General features: G+C 39.0%; 1 protein-coding gene and 1 long non-coding RNA gene across 2 annotated transcripts; both read left to right on the plus strand.

The window, feature by feature from the left end:
• Window positions 1-274: 274 nt before the first annotated feature.
• Window positions 275-12,513, plus strand: LOC117292931 (phospholipase B-like 1). Its single transcript, XM_033775105.1, has 10 exons — window positions 275-507; window positions 1,332-1,551; window positions 2,429-2,651; window positions 3,259-3,426; window positions 3,857-4,001; window positions 5,491-5,691; window positions 8,034-8,168; window positions 8,579-8,764; window positions 9,947-10,053; window positions 10,882-12,513. Exons 1-10 carry the CDS (start codon window positions 429-431, stop codon window positions 11,047-11,049), a joined length of 1,632 nt encoding a protein of 543 aa, XP_033630996.1. The 5' UTR covers window positions 275-428; the 3' UTR covers window positions 11,050-12,513.
• Window positions 12,514-13,095: 582 nt separating this feature from the next.
• Window positions 13,096-16,550, plus strand: LOC117292192. Its single transcript, XR_004519271.1, has 5 exons — window positions 13,096-13,182; window positions 14,172-14,234; window positions 15,060-15,154; window positions 15,890-15,976; window positions 16,468-16,550. It is a non-coding gene; the product is annotated as an uncharacterized LOC117292192 (long non-coding RNA).
• The last annotated feature ends 799 nt before the right edge of the window (window positions 16,551-17,349 follow it).

The raw sequence follows: 17,349 nt of genomic DNA on the forward strand, positions 1-17,349 counted from the left end.
AATTTGCCACCAGTGTCATATTATCTATAAAGAGGTGTTTTAACCTGGATAAATCATGGATGAATCAGTCTTCATGGACATGGATCCCTCCCATTCAATTTCTCCGCTGCCCCTCCCAAACCCTCCTCCCACTTGGCAATGGCTGTAAGTGACCAAATGAGGGCCTATTTTCACAAAGCTGCCAAACCGTGACGGGTGAATACCGACGACTGTTTTCAGTCAGTTACTGAATGTAAACAAAACAGCCGCCAACAATAACACTTTAGGTCATCACTACGGCGATGGGCAGATTGGTGTATATGAATGAGCTGCTCCCATAATTTTTAATAAGTAATTGAAAACAAGCCCGACTGTACTCTTTTGAACATTAGTATTTTCTCGACACAGGGCTCAACCAAGCTCCATATCCTGGACAATTAGACAACGAAATGTCGATTTTCCGGTCATTTGTTGTGGTTTGTTTTGCCATGATGATGGTGCAGCTGCTGACGCTGTCAACAGTGCAAGGTAAATTTACGATTACTATTAAAAAATAAATATCAGGTCCTTGCTCAGCTGTTGCTCTATTCTATGAATATGATGAGATACCCCTTCTCTAGAAACTATACTCCCGTGAGCCTATAGTTTCTAAGTAGAACTTGAAGTAAGAGTTACTACGGTACTATTGTAGCTATATTACCTGATTGTTTTATATTTTGTTTAAACTCTCATCAGGTGAATATTATAAATACCAAGCTGACAACAGCAAATATCTCATTACATTTATTTACTAGCATTTGTTGGATAAGTTTCCATATCCATTATCCTGCCACCAATTTTTCATGTTTTTTTTATGAAGTAAAACGGTGTCTTATTTACTCAAATGAGATATTCCTTATTGTTAAAAATAAGTGAAAAAGTTGTGGGAGGATTCAGAAAATTGTCCGATCTTGCATCTGTTGCTTGACAATGCAAAATCAAAAACGAAGCAACCTGAAAAGGGCTGTCACGCGCTGTTACACTGACCCTATACACTGTATTAGTAAAATGCAAAACCAGTCAGTGAGAAATTCATTTTACGGTTTCGCTGAGCAAGGCAGTTTATCATTTAAGGACGATAAACGTAACTACTGAAATCTAGGTAACAGGCCTGGAATTACATGGAAGGGCACAAAGGCCTTGGCCAAAGTGCCCCTTATTTCAATAGGAAGTGCCCTATCTTTGCAAATTAAAAATGGCCTTGCCCTCTCAAAAGATGAAATTCCAGCAGGCCTGCTGAGAAGTAAATGAGTATGACTTTAAGTACTCTGTCTGAAAGACCTGAAATGTGTTTTCTCTTTTTTTAACAAAAGGTGTGAGAACCACAGCAACCGTTTACTACAATGGCGGTAAGTTCTCTTACAAGGTTGGTGTGCTGGACAAGTCAGGTGTGGCTTATGGAGCCTTCAACGACACCACAGACACCACTGGATGGGGGGTACTTGATGTCAAGTTTGGTCCGACGTCTTCGTACCAGGAAGACCTGATCAGGATGAAGGCAGCGGGGATGCTAGAAGGCATTCTAACCAGCCAGTAAGTGTGTGATACAACACCGAAGATTCTACACAAACAAAATTGAAGACGAGTAACAATACTGTAGGCCTACCAAGCCATTTGTTTTAGAAGCTCTTGTTACACTAATTGTAATAATAATGGGCTTTTATATCGCGCTTTTTTCGCACCCGACAGGCTCCTTAAAGCCATTGGACCCTTTCGGTTCAGGAAAAAAAAAAAAAATTCACAGATTTACAAATAACTTACTGGGTTTACAGAAGGTAATGGTGAAAGAATTCTCTTTAAATGTTATTCCATGAAATGCTTTACTTTTTGAGAAACCAGCAAAACAATATAAATTCTCGTTAACGAGAATTACGGATTTATTTGAAACACATGTCATGACACGGCGAAACGCGCGGAAACAAGGGTGTGTTTTTCCGTTGTTTTCTCCCGACTCCGATGACCGATTGAGCCTAAATTTTCACAGGTTTGTTATTTGATATAGAAGTTGTGGTACACAAAGTGCGGGCCTTGGACAACACTGTTTACCGAAAGGGTCCAATGGCTTTAGAGCGCTCCAAAATCATTACCCCTGGTCACTTGGCCTCAAATCATTCCAAACACCATCCTCTGTGCAGAGTATGCACTACTAAGCTAAATCAATCACAAGAACTGTCTTTGCCCTCACAGGTACCTATTTAACCCTGGGTGGAGAGCAGTGTCACGTCCAGGACTCTCGATCTGCTGAACAGAAACACCAGAGCTTGAGTTCAGCGCTCTCATCCACTCGGCAATGACACCCCATGCTCTGAGAAATGATACCACACATAAACAAAAATTGGAATACCTATCCAAAGTGGTTTATAAAACAAAGTAACATTGAATGTATACATGTATGTCCATCTTACTTCAGGCGCATATACCAGAGTTACGTCAACATGGCCAAGTTTTTTATTGAGAGTCAATCCGCAGAATTTAAGACGATGTTGTCCAGCTTCTTGAAAAAGCAAGACAAGTGGACCCGCCAGATGATAGACAAGAAACAGAGTGATCCATTTTGGCAAGGAGTTGGCCTCATTATTGCCCAGTTTGATGGGCTTGTCGCTGGCTACAACCTGGTACCCTACCAAAATAAGGTAAAGCTATTATTTGGTCAGGAATCCATTTTGATTATGTGTTAAGTCTAATCTTCTTAACAACTTCACTTTGGTATTTTTTACAGTGACTCTGTGCAGTATAATTTGGGGGAATTGCCTGAATAAGGGCTCTATGGCTCTCCTCCACTTGGCACTGTCCATTGCATCCCTTGCATCGACTCCAAGCAGTTACATATGTCACATGGAGCTCTAGTGGATGTCTTGTGGGGATCAAACAAACCACCACAAATTCAACAATTTGGTTGTTGAGGTACCTTATCTGTGTTATTGATTGAGGAAGGGTTAGTTAATCCCTCATGAGAGTTTGTGTTATTATTATTATTGTTATTATTATTATTTATTGGGCACTGGGTGGTCTGTGGAGGAGGCAGAACTGGCAGCTCAAGACCGGTCTATTTGGAAGCGTCTCACAAGTCACGCAGCCGATGCAGAAATGCATGATGCTAACCGATAATGATGATTATTGTTTATTTGACCTCAACAAAAGTGCAACGATAACTCAACGAACCAATCAAAATAATAATGAATACAATCATTATTCAAGCATGTGATTTCTAATCATTTGTTCTTCTTGATCTCTTCACAGTCCTTGGACTTGCTAGCATTGTCTTTTCTAAACAATCTTGGAGATGTACTAGACCTTCAGCATGCACTGGATCCATCCAGCTTCCCTAACTCGGAGAAAGATGATCCTAAGTCAGAGAGCAAGAATAGATTTTATGGACTAAACAACCACTGCTCAGCTCTTATAAAGGTGAGTCAAACTACTACATAGGTGACTTGTCAGGGCTCAAAATTAAAGGCACTGGACACTTTTGGTACATACTCAAAATAATTGTTAGCATAAAAAACTGACTTGGTATGTGCAATGGAGAGCTATTGGTATTATAAACATTGTGAGAAACAGCTCCTTTTGAAGCAACTTTGTTTTTGAGAAAGAGGTAATTTGTTACTCAAATATTAAAACTCTTTAGGCCTGAAGCCTTTTTTAGGCATCTGAAAGCATACAAATTTGTGCAACAAGGGTGTTTTTCTTTCATAATTCACTTGCAACTTCGATGACCAAGAAAGTAAACCATTCTCAATGTCACTATTTGAGTCTGTAAGTACTTTTCAATTGTATATTTTCAATTGTGTTTTCAATTAAGGTAACCCAAGTTAATATGTGCCCATTTTACTTACAGGCTCTCCCGGGATTTGAAGACGTCCTAATGTCACATTCATCTTGGTTTACTTATAGCGCCATGCTACGTATCTACAAACACTACAGCTTTGATTTATCCTTCAGTTATGCTGCAGCCAAGAGAATGTCCTTTTCTAGTTACCCAGGTAATTACTGTAATAAAATCTAATAAAAAACACCTGCCATTTAGGGGGGGACACAGGTATTTCTTGATAGAGCTGCATTTGACTTTTTCAACCCTCTCTTCTTGATTGAATTTTCCTTGTTGCCATTCCTGTTTGTTATTCCAAGTGGGCAATGTATTTTATTCCATATTTTCTCTATTGTTGATTAGCATCTGTTGGTAAGCCTATAGCTAGATAGATAAAAATTGTTTACCAAAAAACTGTCTTACAACAATTTGGCATTTATAATCATAACAATACAAGATATCTGTTATTTCATAAGCAGTATTTGGCATACCATCCTATACCACCCTCCTCCCCTGACAACCCACAGTCTACTGACACGCCTCAGGGCTCTCCCACACAATGGGCAACCCACACAATAGCCCTGAGCCAACCAAGGAACCAATCAGAGCACTGATTTTCTACCTTCCGCCCAGGTAATAGTAAAAAAGCAGGACAGTTCTTTTCAGAACTGAGAAGTCTCCTGAAAAATCTACTCAGCGGTAGTAGAATATATAGCAAGACAGTTCTTTAAAGAACAAAATCTACCCGGCAAGCAGATACGCACATGGTGTTACCGCAAACCAAATATATAATTAGGCAACATTTTAACAGTATCTGAGGTCTCCCTCCCCACATTGCATCCCCACTCTACCCCTGCCACCACACTATACTTCAGCTCTTTCCTTCCTCCTCTTCCTTCCCCAACTCTATCTGCTTTCCACTCTGTTACAAAAAGATGAAATAATAATAATAACGGCTTCTTATAAAGTGATCATAACCATCACTTAGTGACACTCAAGGCGCTTTAACAATCAGTATTTTCCTTTAAGGTATTGTGGAACTACGCTTTACCAATTCCTCTTTATTAGAACCATGTAATGGTTTATTACAAGGTGCTGTAAATGGGTTTTGTTATGAGGCATTGCATGGTGAGGTATATTTGGTTGGCGGTAACACCGTGTTTTTTGTCTAACTTGCAAGGTTGATTTTGTTCTTAAAGGCACTGGGCACCTTTGGTAAAGACCAGTCTTTTAACTTGTTGTATCTCAACATATTCATAAAATATTAAACCTTTGAAAAGTTGAACTCAATTGGTTGTCGAAGTTGCGAGAGGTTAATGGATGAAAAAAAAACCTTGACGCACAAGTTATAAACTTTCAGATGCTTGAATTCGAGACCTTTGCAGCTGAGGTCTCGAATTCAATTCAAATGTTTTATTGAGAAATAATTTCTTTCTCAAAAACTACACTACATCAGAGGGAGCAGTTTCTCGGAATTCCTTTGCTCGTTACTAAGTAAGTTAACACCAGAAGTAATTACCAATAGTGTCCAGTGCCTAAAGAAAACTAGTCCTGCTACATATTCTACTGCCGCGGAGTAGATGTTTGGGTTTTGGGAGAGTTTCTGAAAGAACTGTCCTGCTTTTTAACTCTTTAAAACTTGGCATTTGTTTTTGACCCCCCAGGGATGCTGGAATCATTAGATGATTTTTATTTACTGAGCAGCAGCATGGTAATGTTACAAACTACCAATAATGTCTTCAACCAGACTCTTTACGACTTGGTGACGCCATACACCCTGCCTGCCTGGGTACGAGTCAGGGTAGCTAACCTAATGGCCAATAGCGGCTCCCAATGGGGGCAGATTGTAGGCAGGTATAATTCTGGTGAGTCAAATTAATTTATTTCAATCTAAATCAATCTAGTGCAGTTCAGTTCAGTTCAAGCGGAGTCTATATAAGCTATTTCAATATGGTGGGCACAATATTATGACACTACCTGGTTTGGGTAAGTTTGTGTGTATACACCCAAACCAAACAGTGCACTGCTCCTATAGCAGGCCTGATTTCCCATAGGTAACAAAGGCCATTGCCTCATCAGTGCTCCCTGTTCATTGCACTGGTGCCCTTGAAATGCTCTAGTGTAAATTTAAATTTTTTGCTTGTAGGGTGGCCTTTACCAAGGAGAAAAAGCCTTGGTGCCCTTGCCGTTTCAAAAGTGAAGTATACATGCCTGTTGTTGATAATTCCCAATAGACGCCATCAAATTAAATTTGGGCTTGCAGATGCTTCCGCCGCATTGTTCTCTTACATTACGTTTTGACTGTGTATTCCATGTAAACAAATAAATATACTATGAGAGATTGCCTAACATCACAAGGCCATCGACGGCCAAAGAAGGCTACACTTAACTGGGACCAGGGGCACATTGCCAACTCCAGGGGCTGTAACAGGCAGGGTTATCCCCTTCGAATTCTGTAAGGATGTGCACATGGGTATCATCCGCATAGGAGGAGCCGAATGCACTACCTTCCCAACTTATTACAAAACAGTTATGGTTAAGTGCCTTGCTGAAGGGCACAAGTGTCATGACCGGGAATCGAACCAACACTCAGCTGCTGACAACACCAGAGCTTGGGGTTTGTTGAAATAGACCGCTCAACCCTGCTCAGCGAATAAAGTTGCCATGTAAAGACAACCATATATTGTCTCGTACCAGGTGATTTTCTATTGCTTACAAACGAAGAGTGTGCACGATCCCTAGAGCACTAGATTTACCCTGTAAAGTCTTAATGTGTACTGCATATATTGAGGACATGTTTTCCAATGTCGTTGAACCCTTTCTATCTAGCTTGAATACAATGCTAGATTTAAGGGCCACCAGCAGGGTCTAATCTATGTATTTAATCACTAGTAGACTATGTTGCCCAAAACATCCATAATTCTGTCAGTTTGCAGATTATGCACTTTTAACAAAACATTTTATCATCTGAATGAAGCTGGAGTTGGCTACCCAAAGTCCCTACGGACAATTCTGGTGAATATTATTTCTTGTTGGTATCAATGTGTAAGTTGAGTCATTTAATTTCATTTCTTTCCATTTGTTCTGGTTGTAAAGCTAAGACTCACACTTAAAGGAACACGTTGCCTTGGATCGGTCGAGTTGGTCTTTGAAAAGCTTTTGCAACCGGGTAGAAAGATGTTGTAAAAGTAGAATACAATGATCCACACAAACATACCTTGACAATTGCATGGTTTTCCTTTTACCTCGTCGACTAACACGGTCGTCCATTTATGGGAGTCAAATTTTTTACTCACATATATGGCCGACCGTGTTAGTTCGCACAGTAAAAAGAAAACCACGCGATTTCGAGGCAAATTTGTGTGGATCATTGTATTTTACTTTTAAAACATTTTTTCAACCATATGCATTTTATATAAAACGGTTACAAACGCTTTATATAGACCAACTCGTCTGATCCAAGGCAACGTGTTCCTTTAATCACTGTACTAGCCAAGAGCCCAATGGGAGAAGACACAGAAGTTAGTTTTAGTTTAGTTGTGAGAAAACCCTAACCACACAGTGCCTCGGCGTTATTCGCACCGGAGTCCTAGAGGTGGAAGGCGAGGAAAGGTACCACCCTCAGAAATTATCAGTTACTATTCTAAGAAAAGAAGAATGGTTGGTTCAAGCTCTATATACCTAATTAATTTTGGAAAAGACGATGAGGGCAGAATGGGAAAGGATAAAAGAGAGAAAGGGGGTGGCGGCGGGAGATAAAGGTGTAAAAGGTGAGAAAAAAACACAAATTTTGAGCTGGCCGTGGATTAACAAAGTGTACTCAACCACTGTGACTTTATACACTGTGACTGAAAAGCCTATCAATCCAAACAATAATGGTATAGACTATACAGGTGTTTTGCAAAACTAGTGGGGAAGATGGCCTTACCTTTTGATCCAAACCAGACCTTCGTCAGAGGCAAAAACAAGCTCATACAAAAACATATGTCCATTTATAGCAACAGCGAGGAGCAAAAAAACTGTTAGAAGGCATCCAGAAAAAATGGGGAAAATAAAATGTAAAGCCAATCAAAGTTGGTAATTTACAAAATGGTTGGCTAGGATCCAATAAGAGTAAAGTAGTTAGGACAAAAGTGTGGTCAGTGTAAGTGTGGGTTACTGGACCAAGAAGGTACTAATTGTATCTTATTTTTTTTTTTTTCTTCAGGAACGTACAACAATCAGTACATGGTTATAGACAAAAAGCGTATATCAGGTGAATTGCTTGACGGGACACTGACTGTTGTTGAGCAGATCCCAGGACTGGTGAAGACGGGGGACCAGACAGCAATACTTCGAGCAGGTTGGTGATGTCATCAACTTGATTGAACACTTAGGCCCTTTTTCGAAACCACGGCTTCCGCTTTGGATTCAACTCAGGCTAGCTAGGCCCTGCGGTTGTTTTGATAATGGTGTGCATGCTTTGCGTACGCGCTTAGGGCTTCAGATGAGAGGACAGAGTCTGGAGTCTAAGCCGTCATAGGCATTCTACGCTTACAAGGCTAGAGCAGTTCAGAGAATGGTGATTGTAAGCAAAGAATTTGGCGGTTAGCGATGAAATTGGGCCCTGGTTATATTGTGTCCTGAAGAAGGTCGTAACAAAAGTGTGTTCGGCAACAAAAGCAAATTGAACCAAAACTGTTGGATTGGTTATGACCGCCAAAACGCACCCCTGAACTTGTTGTTATTATTATTATCATAATTATTATCCAGGTTATTGGCCATCATACAATGTACCATTCTATGAGGAGATCTACACTTTGAGTGGCTACCCTGCCATGAAGGCTAAAAAGGGAAACTTATACTCCTATCAGCTGACGCCAAGGGCCGAGATATTCAGACGAGACAACGGAAACGTCAAAGATATGGACTCCTTGATGAATGTCATGAGATACAATGGTGAGTAGTCTTGCCTTTCAAGTCAATTGTTTCTTCAATTCCTACACATTCCTTGTAAGGAGATTTAAAACCCTTTTCACTTGACAAAGGCAAACTGGGGTCCTTGGACTCGGGTGCCGGTTGTCTTGACCATGGATGTTAGTCAAACTCAAACAGGACCTTTAAAACGGCGCACAAACCAACTGCCCTTGTCACAGACTCTTCATTTTTTCGGGTGTCAAAGGTCAACATTGTTTATCCTCCGTCTCACTGATATCTGCACAGCTAGCATGGAATTGCTAGTGCATAAGTTGATTACCTATCCTCTTGCACGCATGCATGGTAGCTTGAGTTAAACCATGGTACTCTGTTTGTGCACATGGGGTGTTCATTCCTGCTGCATGCATAGGCTATCATGGCGAATTTTTTTCAAGGTTTCAAAGATTATTTTGTTTCCACAGTAACAAAATCTCATACAGGCAATAGTATGTACATGTATACACAAGTTTCAATAATAATACAGTTTTAATAGCCGGGTAGATATAAAAACACTTTTGGGATACTGCAGGGGAATTCACTTATAGTGTGTGGGCATGGTTGGCTTGTGTGTAAAGCGCTCGCCTCTCATCAAGGTGATCCAGGTTTGATTCTCAGACGGGGCTATCGGTGAGTTGAGTTGTTCTTTGGTTCTCTACTGTGTCACAAGGGTTTCAAGGCCATCCTTCGATCTCTGGCTGTGCTCCGTGGTCATACTGTGTTGATGTGGCTTGCTGTCAAAGGTGCCCTTGCATGCCTGCTTCTTGAACACGTTGTAGCCGGGGCCTTGGCAATTCAGCTCTTAGCTGCAAGTAAAGCTGGTTCATTACGAATGTGAAGCAAATGTTGAAGTCACAAATTCGCAACGAATAATGCGCAGAGTTGCGAATATCCGCTGTGACAGGAGGGTTGTGACGTCAAATTCATGTCAAATTCGCTTCCCATTTGCATTCGCATAAAGTATGAACCAGGCTTTAGGATGATAAGCTTTCCAAATTATTATTAAAGGCGTGACCCCAAACAGGTACCCTAGTTGTGCCCAACCAACATTGTGTGTTTTTGTGAGGTTTGTTGTGAGGCTGTAGGTTCAAATCCCACTCCTGTCAATTTTTCTTTGTTCGATCTCAAAGTTGATGTTAACACTGTAATATTTTGCTGCTCTTACAGACTATCTCCATGATCCCTACTCTGAAAAGAATCCAGCCTTCACCATCTGTTCTCGTTATGATCTAGAACCATCAGCTCCTTTTGATGGTGGCTGCACTGATACAAAGGTATTCTGTTTTTAAAGATTTGTTCCATTCGGAAATTCCAGTCCTTTAAAAATCCAGAAGTCGATCAGAGCATACTGATCAGAATGTCGAGTTGAAACCAACGGTTCTTTTCAGAACCACCCCAACGCATAGAAAAAGATTATCAGACAAGGCGTTACCAAAAAGCTTTACTTTATTTCCACCATGCAAAGTTTCAAATCCTACCCATTCAAGTTTAGAGATCAGGTTGCCCTGGTAGTTTGTGATCCTGCCTTTCGCCTCTTTTATGGGAAAACTACAATTATCAAAAAAGGGGCAAAAATAAAACATCTTTTTTGTCACAACTCACACCTGTTATCTCCATGCAATTCCTTTTCCAAACAGTGGATTTGATTGGGCCATGCACAAAACCAGTAGGGCTGCTGAGGCAGATTGACTGCACATCCATTCAGTTTAATTACACACTAATTGACACAAGTGTGATGAGCCGTACTTGTGCTTTTGTGAACAAGTGTTGTTTTAATAATAATGTTGTTCTCCAAATTGATATTTGTCAATGTTATTATGTTTCTCACTTTCTTGTTAGGAGAGTTGTCTGATTTTCTGTAGTTTAGATGTATTGTCTCTTTGTAGTGCATCATATTGATGCCGTCACTAAGTTTAAGCTAAGAGACAAATCAATGAGCCATCTGCCTTAAATTTCGATATATATAATATCTGTTTCTTTAGGGTTATTTCAGTCTTATACCAGTGTTATTTCTTTGAGTAGGAATCAAATCCTGTGCCTGGATTGGCCAGTTAATTCGATCGATAATGATTGGTCTTTAATTGATCTGTTCTTTTTTACAGGCAACTAATCTAGGCATGTCAGAAACGATGTCGGCACTTGCTATAAATGGACCTACAACCAGCCATGGACTTCCCATTTTCAAATGGACCAAGGAGTTTAATATAAGTCATATAGGACTCCCAGAATCTTATAACTTTGATGTTGTGCTGATGAAGCCGAGCTTGTAAAAAGTAGTTATGATCGAAGTGTAGTCCAGGCGTTGAACTTGGGTCTGAAAGGGGCACAGTAATTTTTATCTGGTAAAGGTTACTTCTTTGAGGAAAATGTTAATTTGTATCGAACTTTGCAAAGAGCACCAAAGCAAAAGCACAGGGTACCACAGCGGGTGCTACAAGTTATTTCAAGGCCTGGGGACATGTCGCGGCCAAGCGTTCTAGGGCAGTGGACTCAAACTCTGTAATTTATGGAATATGGGTTCGAACCCTGGCATCATGTTCAGTCAAAGTCTGGACACTTGTGTCCTTCAGTAAACATAATTGCATCTCTCCACCCAGGAGTAAAAATGGGTACCAGTGAGAACTGGGGAGTAACCTGCGATGGACTGGCATCCAGCCTGTCTAGGGGGAATAGAAATATTCCCGGTCGTGTAATGCCAATGAAATGCGATATAAACACCGGCCTGATGAGCCATATTGGCTCGGGACAGACTTTGCTATGATCAAAAGGCACAATATGTTTTCACCAGTATAAATTGCCAACATCACTATCAATCGACTACAAATTGATGTACTTGATGCACCTGTTCCCACAAGGATTGTTTGGCTGTTTGATTTTAACTCGCAAATTGTTCGATCCTTTCCTTTTTTCTCTGTTTCATCACAAACTTCTGTGGTCTTGCTGAAATGGCGGTATTTTAAACATTTTTGTTTTTTATTGTATTGTTTTTCTGGTACGCAGAGCAACCACCCTTGTTTACAGGTTTCCTCAAGCTTGTGAGCTACAGTGATTAAGTTCACTCATAAGCATCCAGGTTTTAATACTAGAAATAAATATACAGTAATAATAATAAAAAGTAATCTCATGTGAAGTTCAATATTGTAAACGACAATTTTATGTAAAAGGCTTTGAGTATTTTGAAACATTTACTTTGTTAATTACTGTATTTTTCTATAACCAAGTGTACTTTTTTTATTTTTATGACAGATTACAAGTTCATTTATATCGAGTGGTATTAAAATAATTTGTAAGTGGATTGCCTTTCTAGGGTGTGTTTTTAACAGCATTTTGAGTGAACTGTGAAGGAAAAAGATCTTTCCTTTGTATTAATTTCGGTCAATTGTGGATTCCAATATATGGCCAAGAACTTATAACTCATCATGAATTTAAAGGCAGGGTATACTTTTTGTATTCAATTTCATTGACCAGTACATGTATGCTCTCTGTGGTCAATTCTAACAATGTTTCATATCAAAAGCTATCCAGTGCTCTTAATCAAGCTTTTATGCTAAAATGTGTGGAATAATTACCAAAAGATACACCCTGCCAAAGTAAGATTGATTTCTGTGTGTAAACTATTATTTTACTTCAGCCTTAAAAATGTTTATCTTTTTAAATTTTATTTTTGTAATACGACTTGTTCAGATTTGCATCATGTGAATAAAATGTGCTCATCAGACATCTTGGAAGGCTTATATCTGTGTTTATTTATTAAATTTTTTATAAATATATGTATATATATTTTTTTATATTTCAAAAATTGTTTTAACAAAATTACTGTAATGTGAGGGGAAGATGATATTTTGTTTCTTTACGCCATGAAGTGAAAATAATAGTAATGAGTTTATTAAACAAACGTCTGCAAAATCTTGCTTTAATCTAGGTTTATTCCGCAGCCCTTTCACTCTTAATAGTAATGCAGCCCCGCCCCCCCCCCCCCGCCCCACAAAAGAAATATATAAAAAAATCGCCCAATTACCTTGTTTGCATCAGGCCTAAATCGCCTTTACCATTGGATGAAAAAGGGGGTGTTAATGGATGGGCGTTATTTTCAATGCGATTTCTTTCTCGCCCATCCAAGTCAAAACAATCGAAAGACTAATAAGTTTGTTTTCTCTTAACCGAAAAGACAATAGTTTTTCACAATAGATCTGTCAAAACTTTGTTTTACATCCCCCTTATCCTTCACGAGAAAAACTACCCCTCAAAATAGTGTTGTCTTTGGTTGGCGCCCTCATACGTTACGAGAGCGACAGACAGAAAATGGCCGACTTCAACAAGTGATTCCCGTTATCTTTTCTCCTAAAAAGTATGTGACATTTTATGGCAGAATAAGTCGACAAAACCTCCGCAAAAGAGTTGAGGTGAGTTGAATGTAAATTATAGAATCCGTTGAAAGAGTTTTTATGGTGAATACGAGTTTTTAAAATGGTGAAAGTTGAGCAAATCTGAGTCTGAGACTTCATTCACTTTCACCGTGTCTGTGCTGTGGGGCGCGGCGGCGGTAAACTCGAACACACGTGGGCTGGTACGACGAAACCAACTCGCACAGCCATTTTGAAAAAACAATGCATTTGAATTTCTTGAACAAAGTAAAAATAATAATTTACAATGTAATTTTGTATTTTTCCTGTTTTATTAATGAATAAATTTTATTTATTAACAACTTATTGTTTTTTTATAATAGATGTTAAATTTGCATCGGGGATAAAGAATATTAATTTTGGTTTTTACCCATACACTGATGTGTGTTAGCACTGTATACTCAGTACTTTCCCGAGTCCTGTGAAAAAATATCACAGGCATGTTACTCGGGTGGGATTCGAACCCACGACCCTTGCAATTCTAGAGCAGTGTCTTACCAACTAGACTACCGAGGTTGCCCGGCAGCTAGAGGCAGTTCGAATCCTATGTTTTGGCAGCGGGTACCGCAACGATATAATAGATGTTAAATTTGCATCGGGGATAAAGAATATTAATTTTGGTTTTTACCCATACACCGATGTGTGTTAGCACTGTATACTCAGTATTGGTTTTTGGGTTTTTTTTTTTCTTGTGTGGTGGGGTGGGGGTTGTCGTTTTTCTGGGGGTACTAAGGCTCCCCCGTGAGCCTTGGGGTCTAACATTTTATGCCTTCTTAATGCGATTTCTTTTTTATTATCATTGATAGGTGAAAAATATTGTCAAATTGCATTTTTTAAAGATGTTTTTTTTAACTCACCAAAAAGGCAATACAAGCATTATGAATGTTAATTAAGTGTGTGGAGAAATTTTTGGAGTTGGAGTTATTTGATGGCAAACAATTTGTAATATGTTCGCTATTGTTTAAAAAGGTTGTATTTTTATCTTTTAGATGGCTGCCTATCCTCTTGAGTCTGTTGTTTGGCTGAGATAGTATAATTTGGATAAATTACAGGTAAGACAATCTCCTGAATAAAAGCAGTGAGTGAAATATGGGGTTGTTGCTGTTGATCTTTTATCTCTTAGTATCAATACTTGAACAAGTGTTTTATTTTATCATTGTTTTTTTTCTAAAAGAGACAGGGATAATCTTGGTAGTAGGCCCTCACAGTCAATTTAAGGAGAAGATGTGACTAGACATTTAATCACTTTGAGTTAAATTACTGCAATGATATCTCTTAGTGCATGAGTTCCTCCAAGCATTATTGTTGCTGCTTTCAATGTTTGTCTTTATTTATTTGTGACTAAAAGTTAAAATGGGTAAACACGACACGATTAAACCGAACAACTGATTTACTGACAGTGGATAATATTTTTAAAATATTAATTGATCCAATTAGTTACAATATTTATTCGGGCAAACACATTTACAAGCACATGTACACACATTAAAATATTTAAGAAAATAAAGTAAAACAACAGTGGGGTGCCCAGGAGAGAATAAAAGAAAAAGAAAAAAAGTATCGCCAAAAGGCGTACGTCTCCTAAATCCCATTAAGTACATTAAAGGGTCTATGTACTTTTTGTAGGACAAAAAACACAATGTCCACAGATTTTAATTTAAACTTTAATACACAGTTTGAAGATAATGATGGTAGAAAGCTTCCCTGAAAATATTACTTGCTGAGGTGCTGTAGTTTTTGAGAAATGGGTAAAACAATGTCATGAAAATAATTTTTGTCTCTGTGATCATGAGACGAAAATTATTTGAAGAAAGGGCATATAAAAAGCACAGAAGATAATACAAATAATACAATTCAATTTTATGTTTGAGTTGCAGTCAAGCTTAGCATCTCCAAAGACATCTACCCTGTCAACAAAAGATGTCCAAGACCATGTACCAGCGGATGAGAAAGCTGTACTCTCCAGTATAAGGTGAACTCCCAGAAAGTAATACTTTTATTCTTAACCCTGGTTAAGTATGGTGGTTTTTATTCCCTGCAAATGGCAAAACTACCAAAGGGGCAAACTGTTTTTGACATGTCCTTCCGAGTGTGGGTGTGTAGGTATACACATTCATACCAGGGACCTATAACAAAAGAGGACAATAGGTCCACGGTTTGGGAAAGGTCCACAGTTCAAATACGTTAACAAAACCAATGGGAGCTGCTGCAAAAAAAGTTTAGAGTATAAACAAAAGAGGGACAATATCAGGTCTACGGTTGCAGGCATAAACAAGCTTGTGTGTGTGGGTGCAAGCAAATTATAACTCAATGGGGACACAAATTAACTAAAAACTTGGTGTGTCAAAGGGTCATTGATTTCATCCAGAAGCTCTTTGGTCCCTCATTATGGCTAAAACAACAGTATTGTTTTTTTTGTTAGATTGACAACTTGAGATGGATTTTGCATATCAACTGCAAACTTGGTTTTTACCGATTTGAGATGACAGGCAGCTAATAACTGTATGTCAGGTTTTATGTTGAAATACTGTTGCTTATTTTTATTTGAACAATCACAATGTTCCTGATGTGCATGAGCTCCTCCAACCATTTTGTTGCTTCTCTCAATGTTTTGTCTTCATTAATGTTTGGTGGCCTGGAAGTAAAGACAAACTAATGGAGCTTTTTGAGACTAAATGATTTCCCACTTCTCTTGTGTTTCAATCAGGCTTAGCATCTGCAAAGACATGTACCCGTCAACAAGTAGATGTCCAAGACAAACCTCTGATAAAGGAGCTGCACCCTCAATTAAAAGGTAAATTTCCAGAAAGCACACTTTTAATAATAAGTTTGCCAAAAATGGTGCTCTGTAACAATTGTGCAGAATACATGTTGCTCTTGTTTGAACAAAAGTCAAAAATAGCTTCATGTCTTGATTTGAATTGACAGGCTGAGTTGTGTTTTTATGTCAATATTAATTTGTCAAGCTTTCAACAGGTGCATCAGTCAATGTAATACATTTGAGAGAGATGATTGATTTAAAAATTAAAGTAAAACCATAAAATTATACCTCCCCCTGAGTAGATGGTAGAAAAGGAGAAGTACTTCTCAAACTTTCTCACAGAGTACTACTTTTAACGGGAAAAAGTGATAAGTAATGGTTTGAAAATTAATAAGGAAAACATTGATCACTAATATCACACTAAAACAAAACCCTGATATCACTTGGGAGGAGGTCATAGATTTTGCACTGAATTGTTTGCCTGTAATTGCATATAAACTGTTTACTTTATCTTTCCTTGCTAGAAGTTCCTACAACCAAGTATGGAGGGAATCAACCCTACTGACATCTTGAAAGGCTGCATGGTACAAAGGAAGGCAACGCGTATGAAACATCAGTATCATCAACACATCCTAGGATTTCATCTGTGTAACAACCCAGCAATTTGTTGTAATCAATACTATTACTAACAAATTCATTGTAGGTATTATCTTAGTTTGATTTTCTATGTTTTTCTAGTTGGTGTAGAGTGGGTTGTTATTGCACTACTGTAAAGTTTAAATGTAGAAAAGACACATTGTGTACCTATTTTGGGCCGAAATTACTAGAAAGGGGTTACTTTTTATACACATGAACAAGTAAAACACCACAGTAATGAAAAACTTTACACTTTTCATTTGAATCTGCGGTGATTCATCAATAGTAATAACTAAAAAGTCCCGTAATCTTGTAAATACGAGCACCATTGCAAATAACAAGCACATACGCGTTTTTTTTTTGCGCTACCTTGGTGGTGCGGCAACTACAAAGATTAAAGGGACCTGGACACTTGCACGTGGCAGGTGGGGTCCTACTTCCGGCTCGGGCCACTGGGTGGTTGATCTTAAAGGTGCATTCGGGCTCCTTTCCTTAGGAGGGCCAGTGTTATCACAAATGGTTGACCAACGGAAGTAGTCCCTAGTCTTTTCGGCTAGCGGACCGCCTTAGTAAAGTAGGGGACTGCCCTGGGTAACCCTGGGGCGGCGGACCGGACCCGCTCGGGAGGGCGGTGCAATGGCCCCGATGATCTGGAAAAGCGCGTGGGGCCGGTATCCTGGGACCTGCACGATTGGTAGCCCTGCTAAATTGAACAAACCTTACCAGGATGAATAGACCAAATTTGTAACTAAAATTTGTTCCTTGCAATG

Source organism: Asterias rubens, chromosome 7, assembly GCF_902459465.1.
Source record: "Asterias rubens chromosome 7, eAstRub1.3, whole genome shotgun sequence".
Taxonomy (NCBI): domain Eukaryota; kingdom Metazoa; phylum Echinodermata; class Asteroidea; order Forcipulatida; family Asteriidae; genus Asterias; species Asterias rubens.